Consider the following 7,884-nt stretch of genomic DNA (forward strand, 5'->3'; position numbering starts at 1 on the left):
TTTCTTTCTCATTAGGAAGGCTTGAATATGTGAGTAACTTAAGTGGAGAATATTTGATGTAGACAGAATTTCTCTCAATTTGTGACACAGGCTAGATTATGTTTCAGTACATTAATTACTATAGCTTTATACATATACAGTGCATACATAAATCTTTCTGACCCTTTCAAGTTTTCTACATTTTGATGGGTCAGACTCATCTTGAAATAGATTCGAGATTTTTTTCTCTTCAATCTACCCACAATACTCCACAACAACAAAGCAAAAATTTTTTTTTTGGAATTATTTTGTACATTTGTTTAAATCACATTTGCCTTAGTATTTATACCCTTTGTTATGACACACAGTTGAACTGGTGCCTCCTACTACCAGTGGACCTGCAAATGCTACAACTTCACTGGAGAACACCTGTGCATAACTAGATTGATCAGACATAAACAGGAAAGGCACATGCCTGTATAAAGTCTCACAGTTGATGGTGTATCTCAGACTGAAAACTAAGCCATGGTGGTGAGGAATTGTCTGTAGACCTTCAAAATATGATTGTGCACAAATCTGGAGAATAAAACAAACATTCTGAAAGTGCCCCAGACCACAGTAGTCCCCATCAAACTCAAATGGAAGAAGTCTTCTTAGATCTGGCTGCCCAGCTGGAGTAATTGGAGGATGAAGGCCCATGATCAAAAAGGTAACTGGGCTTTCCACTGTATTTTGTATTTGTTCCAAATCATCAATAATCAATCATTTATCCAAAGAGTAATCCAAAGCAAAAGTACACTGAGTGAAGTTGGAAATGGAGGTAAGCAAAGTGAAGCAAGACAGCAAAAAAACCCTCAAAATTTCCTTTTGCCGGGCAGAGCTTTTTGTTCCCACATTTAACTGAACTAAGAGGCAATTTTTGCTGCATTTATGGCATGTTCAGGGTAAGGAGAACAGCTCCTCACATAAATGTAAATTTGCTTAATTCACACTCAAGCACAATATAGTGTGAACATAAATGTCAACACAAATCTATGCAATAAACAAACATAACACACAAAAAGGAATTTTTTTGTGTAGATTCTGCTCAGATTTGCTGACTCTGTATCACACCAAAATGTGGAAAACCAAAGTGCTATAGTGCTTGAAAACTTTCCATATCCACTGTATGCAAGTTCATATTACTCCAAATAGATGGTTGGCACCTCCATGATGACAAGATATTTGGAAGAAAGAATAGAATATGACAAAAGAATCTATAGAGTGTTTCTGTATGCAAGAATGGTCTGTTTTCTTGTTGTAGCCCCTCCCACACTCTATCCTGGCAAAGGGAAGATACACAGCTGCAGAGAGAGGTGACCCATTTTTCAGGATAAAATTTAAGTATTTACTGTTTTCTGAGTCGTGGCATCATAGTGTGTCATTTTCTAAAATTCGCCAACATAAACTTGGATAAAACGTGTCAGGAAACAGGACATTTTGGACAGAGGTCCCTCACTAGGTCATTAATGCAATGTACATTAGCACTAAAATGCCTTGCCACTGAAACGACAAATCCTTAATTCCAGTGGTAGAGCGAGAGAAATAGAGAGAGAGAGAGAGAGAGAGAGAGAGAGAGAGAGAAGGAAAATGAAAATGAATGAATATATTAATTAAATATTAACAACACAAATAGTAAAACATCCAAAATATTCACTCACTGGGTTGTCTGTCAGCAAACTGAGCTAGCCTTTGTTTGAGCTATACCTTTGTTTCAGCTCCTACCAGTGGGGCTTTGAAATGGGTTTCACAAAGTTTATACTGCATGAATCCCAGTTGGAGCACTTTTCCATGAAGCACATCTGAGCTAAAATAAGCGACTGTGACAGTCTGTGCTGAATTCCAGATGCAGAGCAAACGTGTTTAAAACCATGTTTCCCACATCCAGCCAATGCTGCCAAACCTGTCAGGACTCCTGGCATCTTGCCCCTCCAGACGCATTCTAAATCTAACTACTTTAGCTAAAAGACAGACCCACAAGTGTGCTCCACTTAAAAAATCAACAAAGCCAATGTTAAGATGCATAGAAAGGATATTATGTAGGCAGGGAATCACTGCAGTCAGTTCCCGAGTCAAAAAGTATAACCATGCTGAAATTCCATACATAGAACAGAATACTGTTTGTTATTACAAATCTAAATAAAATAATTGTATTTTTTATACTTTATCAAAATATCCTTTTTTTTTTTTACAGGAAAGAGACATTACATGAAGCAGATTGATTTCCCACTCTCTTCATATTTTGTCTATATAAAACACTTTGTTATTGAACATGGTCCTTCAAGTGTTGATTACACACATAACCAATCACATGGCTTCACATAGAAGCCTGGCCTGTGCACTGTCTGAAACATGAATGCAGTGGGCATTTAACTCCTCCCTGAGTTACTCATTAACAGTGATCTAAACAGAAGAACAAGCAGTCCCTGTCAAATCAAACCAAGGTTAAAAACCTCTAAATGGTGTGCTCATGAGCTGTGCAGTAAGAATCTGCATGGAGATAAGAGTCCAGGGGCAGTCCACAGCTACATCAGATTAAACTTGTCTGAGTAATGGGTAGAATAGAAGCATTTGTTAAACAGATCATGCAACATCTACAAAGAGCCTTACTGAATACAGCTTTGCCCACACCCCTGATTCACATGTGCCCATCTGGAACTGCCTGTCCACAGTAGGTATATATGTATATGTGTAAAATATAAAATACACTGGATTCTCTTTATTTATTTATTTATTTTTAAAAATGTAAGAATAAGTAATTTACAAGTAATACATTTTGTCTGGCATAACAATCAGCATAATCACTTGTACAGCTATGGGACATACACTTTAGCACAATGTCAGTAAAACACTGATTGCTTTTCAAATTCGCACTTGTAATACAGTAAAAGCTCAAAACTAATCTTACCCTTCAAAGGAATTCACATACATCACAGATGTTGCTTAGCTGCAGGAATGACCAGAACCACTGGGGTCCATGGTTTCTTATGGGAACATACACAGCAATGGCGCTATGTGAAGAGATTCACACGAATGGTTTTCTATACAACAATTAAGCCTGTCTTTAAAACAGTTTGCACTGAACAGATTCTAAAACACAACTTGTGACTTTAATCTGCCTGGAAAATCAACCCAAAATAACACACGATAAAACCCATCTGCATCACATGACAAACTCACTTGTAGTTTAAAATAAAGCTCTTGTTACACTCTAAAAGAAACAGGGGGGGGGGGGGGGGGGGGGGGGTATGTGAGCACATCTCTCTGAAAGCAAATCTGCTTATTCAGAATCGGTCATTTCACACGAAGTCAGTCATCTCTGCCCATGCAGTATCCATCCCTCAGTCTCTGTGCTTCCACACCTCATACACCTTATAAACAGAGGTAAACATTTCTCAAGAACACCACAAGTGAATGGAAACAAATGTGCAATTATGAGAAGCTTAAACATTGAGTAAAATGATGTATAAATAAAGTGCCTGATGTGAACCCATGAGTGAAAAAGAGTCCGATAAAAGTGTTGGGTAAAACACAGTGCCAGGCACTGTGAGGACACCAGTGTCTTGGATGGGAGAGGGAAGTTACAGAGGCTTGTGAAAACCCAAACGTTATTCAGAACTAATGTGCAGTGTATATTTGGTGACGCTAAAAAAAGTGACATGATTTTATTAGTTTGTGAAATCCTAGCATATTTTTAGTGTCTAGAATTACTGGTGGTGTTTGGAGTGGTTTAGTCCTGTGCAACATGCTAATTGTGTATTTGTGTAAAAGCGAGAAAGAGAATCCTTCCCCCAGTACCCAGTGGCACTTTCTCTGCCTGCAATTTGAGGTCAAAGGTCATCCCTTTTTTCACGGTTTACAGGAAGCGCAGTCAGTGTATCCGGGGGATCTGGGCTGTCATTAGGGGGCCGCAAAGTTGCCTGAACCAGAGGGTTCCTACTGATGACCAGCCAGAGCTTGTGCTCAGCTTCAGCCATCAGTGGCACAGCCAGACAGCAGTCAAAATCCCGTGTGCGAACATGATTCACCTGGGGGAGGAGTGAGAGAAGAGAGAGAAAATGCATGTGTGTATCCAGAGTGTGTCCAAAAAGAGTGTGTGTATCCAGAGTGTGTCCAAAAAGAGTGTGTGTATCCAGAGCAGCCACAGTGTTACCTGCAGTATGCGGTCATATGGCCGCAAACCAGCCTTGTCTGCAGGACCACCTGAACGGATCATGTTTACATAGACGCCCTTCTCCAGCAAACCATCAGAAATACTGAAACCAAAATCCCTGGTGTCAGGATCCTTCATCAGACAAATCTGAGAGAGGAAGAGGAGAAATGTTTAAAAACGTTTCAGTGACTTGGCAGTCAAGGTGTACCTCAGTAGGTCTACTGTCACCTTGTGGAGCTCTAAGGGCATGGCAGCAGACAACTCCTGATCTGGTGAGGTGCTGTTCTCCCAGCACAGCTTAGCTTCCTGGGCTGGAGATTTGAGCCCACTGTCATTATAACCATCACTCCCCTCCCCAAGACTCAGGGTGCTGCCGGACATTATGGTGGCCTGTAAGGTGCACACATACACACACATACACACACACGCACGCACACACGCACACCCTTTATTCACAAAATTACTTCTGACTTGGACCTAGTGTGTATGCAGCTGCAGGCAGTTTTTTTTTTAATCTTTAATATAAGAAAGTCTGAGACAGCCACACTTGGATCAACATGAAAGGCTATGAACAGCTTTTAATCCAAGTTTTAGTTGTGTTTACCTCCAGTTCTCTGAGAATTTCTGATTGGCCGCATGTCTCCAGGTCCTGCAGGGCTTGTGACCAATAGGTCTCCTGTGCGTCAGTATCACCACGGCAACGTGTGGAACTAATAGATCTGTGTCAATGCAAAGTAGCCTGGGTAATACAAGTCCAGGTGCAATTATGGGAGATGTTCTCGTTCTCTCTCTGTGTGTGTGTGTGTGTGTGTGTGTGTGTGTGTGTGTGTGTGTGTGTGTGTGTGTGAGAGAGAGAGAGAGAGAACGCAAACTCTATTGGAGAGTCGCTGTAAAATCTCAACCATAACCCTGACCATAAAATAATCCACACACACAGCTGAAAATGTCAAAGGCTGCTATGAGATCCTGTGAAAATTGTGAAAACATAAGTGATAGAAAAAGATGACACTAGGGACCCATAGGTGATTAGTAAGTCAGATGAGAGACTGAAAACCTGAGAAGAAAAAAAGCAGATAGGAGAATGCCAGAAAAGAGAAAGACACTGCTTTTCTGTGCCACACGATTGTGGCAAGGAATCTGATCATCCGAACAGACCTCTGCATGGAAAGGGCGTGAGTGATTCCATATCAGCCTCTCTAAAACATTGACGTGCTTTATTTGTTGCAGAAACCCTAAAACCAAAACCTACTGCACCTCAAATGGTACTCCAAGTAATATAAGAAACACACACAAAAGTGCAATAGAGAAGCCAAAGCTGTTTGACCCCTATGGCTTGAGCAAGGTCATTTCCTTGGACTCAACCCTTTGAGAAGTAAGGTGTTTTAGTAATATGTTGTTCTAAAATGTTAATGTTTCTAAAGAAACACAAATATTTTAAATTGTACTGTTCTGGGATATTCCAGTTACCAGGATGAAACAGTAAAATGGTTCAGTACTGTATTTATGGTCTTGGGCATGTCCAGTCATGTCTGAATCCTGACAAGCTTTATCTTATGATGTCAGTATACACAATGAGCAGAGGGTGTTCCAAGAGAAAGTAGACAGCCTGACACTTAAAGTGTTAGTAGTTACTTATGGATGCAGTGTAAGACAACAAGAATCAAATTTAATTTCCATGACTACATTTCCCAGATATTTTGGTACAAGGAATGAGAGGGAAGGATGGCAAAAGCAATCACCAATTCAGTTTCCAATAAAAAGATGATCTTACCCACAGTGTTTCTCTCCTAATCTCCCAGTATGGTGGGTGTTTCTCCTAGAGGCCAGTGGACTTCTGTGATTGGTTCGTGTCCACTCACTGGGATGGATGGTCAGGTCAGATGTCCTATTGTTGTATTTCCCTGAACACACAAAGGATTGAGTGCATGTTTGGTCATTTTTGTCTTCAGATACCTGTGTGAATGACCATTTAAAAATCCAACAATATTAAAGCATCAAGAGCTCTCATCAGCCTTTGGTTTATCATAACTCACCCTTTTGAAGTATACTTAAGGGGGGAAAAACTTAACAAGGTAAGAAAAGAAAGTGATATGTATTAAATGGGGGAAAAAACAACTAAATTCAGGTTTACAAAATAAGATTGTTCTCAAATGCTAGCTGTCTCATTTGGGAATCTAAAATGACTACTGTTTAATTAATTTTTTTATTAACTTGTGCTGTCCCCAAATTTAGCTTTAAATTATTCAGTGAACTTAATTAACATATTAATTAATAATCATCCCCAGGATTTCTGACCCTGGCTCCCATAGCCACCATCGAGGGCGGAGCTATTCCATGTGTCCATGGCCGAGTCCAGGCTAGGGGGCGTGGATATACAGTGGAGACCTGAATATTTAGAACGCCTGAGGGAATCTGAGCGGTCATCCTCAGCATCACTCAGGCAAGGCCCAGTTCTCAGAGGGCTACCTGTGTCTGACTCAAAAACAGCTGGAAGAGAAAAAGAGAGGGAGATAGAGTGGGGAAAAAGACATATACAGGACATGAGCTTTGTTAGACCGTTGTTATGGTGCATTTTAGCTCTTCTTAATGACCTAAATGCTTGCTGAAAAACAGTATCTGACCTATACACAAACAGAAAGGGACACTCATTATAATTCAACTGCAAAATGCTCCTTGTTTAAGACACTGCTTGCCATTCTGTCTGTGTGTGTGTGTGTGTGTGTGTGTGTGTCTGTCTGTCTGTCATTTACGGTCAGCGCTCTTTTTGATCTTCAGTGTAACAGTGTCTCCAGCAGTCTGCAGCAGGTGAATGGCCTCACTGAGTGGTTTTCCCTTCAGACTCACATTATTAATGGCCAAGACACGGTCACCAATGTGAAGAGCTCTGGTCCTAGACACACACACACACACACAAACACACACACACACACACGCTTAATGTTTCAATACAGTTTTCATAACTACTCGTTGATCTCTAGGATAGTGCCGTTATGTTCCAATGCTAAAGTCTATCTAATTGGGATATTTTTAGACTAGCCACCAGGTGTCATATGTGAGCCGACTGGCCGTAGGGTTCAGCTCACTACCAGATGGCACTGTACCTAACTAGAGTGAAAGGAATGGAAATTTACTTCCATGTAGCCAGATAGGAGGAATATAAATAGTAACAAAGAGCAGGAATGGTAGCAGTTGTGCCTTGGGCGCATATTTGTGTGTTTGCGGATCTGATTACCTGTGTGCAAGACCATTGCGAGTCAGACTAGAAATAAGGATGGGGTTGAAAGGTTCCTCCGTGCCAGAGATGGTGATTCCTAGAGGACCTCCATGTCTCTTGAGCTCCACGGTAAAAATCACAGAACCCGATGACTCCAGTTCATCTACACACACACACACACACACACACACACACACACACACACACACACCCACAGTTATTTAAGGGCGTATCCTGCACATAAAGTCTATGAAAATATGAACAATTACCTCACTGTGTGGCTATAGCTACACTCAAAAAGAGTGGAACTCACCCAAGTTGTCCTCGTCTTTCTGAATGCGCAGTCTGACCATGTCCTCAGCTTGCTGGAGAACCGCCATCGCCTCTTCTATCCCACAATTCTCTAGTTTTACACTACCTATGGCCAGCAACCGATCACCAGGCTCCAGTGTACCTGTTCTGCACACACACATACATACCCACAGCCATACCCCACACA

General features: G+C 41.0%; 1 protein-coding gene across 7 annotated transcripts in view; it reads right to left on the minus strand.

Moving 5' to 3' along the window:
* Positions 1 to 3,262: 3,262 nt before the first annotated feature.
* grip2a (glutamate receptor interacting protein 2a) overlaps positions 3,263 to 7,884 on the minus strand; it is a 25,848-nt gene continuing 21,226 nt past the window's right edge. For all 7 annotated transcript variants that reach the window (XM_035522167.1, XM_035522166.1, XM_035522165.1 and 4 more), the window contains 9 exons: positions 7,699 to 7,844; positions 7,404 to 7,548; positions 6,922 to 7,061; positions 6,467 to 6,658; positions 5,943 to 6,072; positions 4,776 to 4,890; positions 4,400 to 4,561; positions 4,172 to 4,318; positions 3,263 to 4,046 (listed from right to left, as the gene is read on the minus strand). In XM_035522167.1, the coding sequence (XP_035378060.1) occupies positions 3,849 to 4,046; positions 4,172 to 4,318; positions 4,400 to 4,561; positions 4,776 to 4,890; positions 5,943 to 6,072; positions 6,467 to 6,658; positions 6,922 to 7,061; positions 7,404 to 7,548; positions 7,699 to 7,844 (1,375 nt within the window). In that variant the 3' untranslated portion in view covers positions 3,263 to 3,848. The remainder of the gene's footprint in view (positions 4,047 to 4,171; positions 4,319 to 4,399; positions 4,562 to 4,775; positions 4,891 to 5,942; positions 6,073 to 6,466; positions 6,659 to 6,921; positions 7,062 to 7,403; positions 7,549 to 7,698; positions 7,845 to 7,884) is intronic.

This window comes from Electrophorus electricus, chromosome 23 (genome assembly GCF_013358815.1).
Source record: "Electrophorus electricus isolate fEleEle1 chromosome 23, fEleEle1.pri, whole genome shotgun sequence".
Taxonomy (NCBI): Eukaryota; Metazoa; Chordata; class Actinopteri; order Gymnotiformes; family Gymnotidae; genus Electrophorus; species Electrophorus electricus.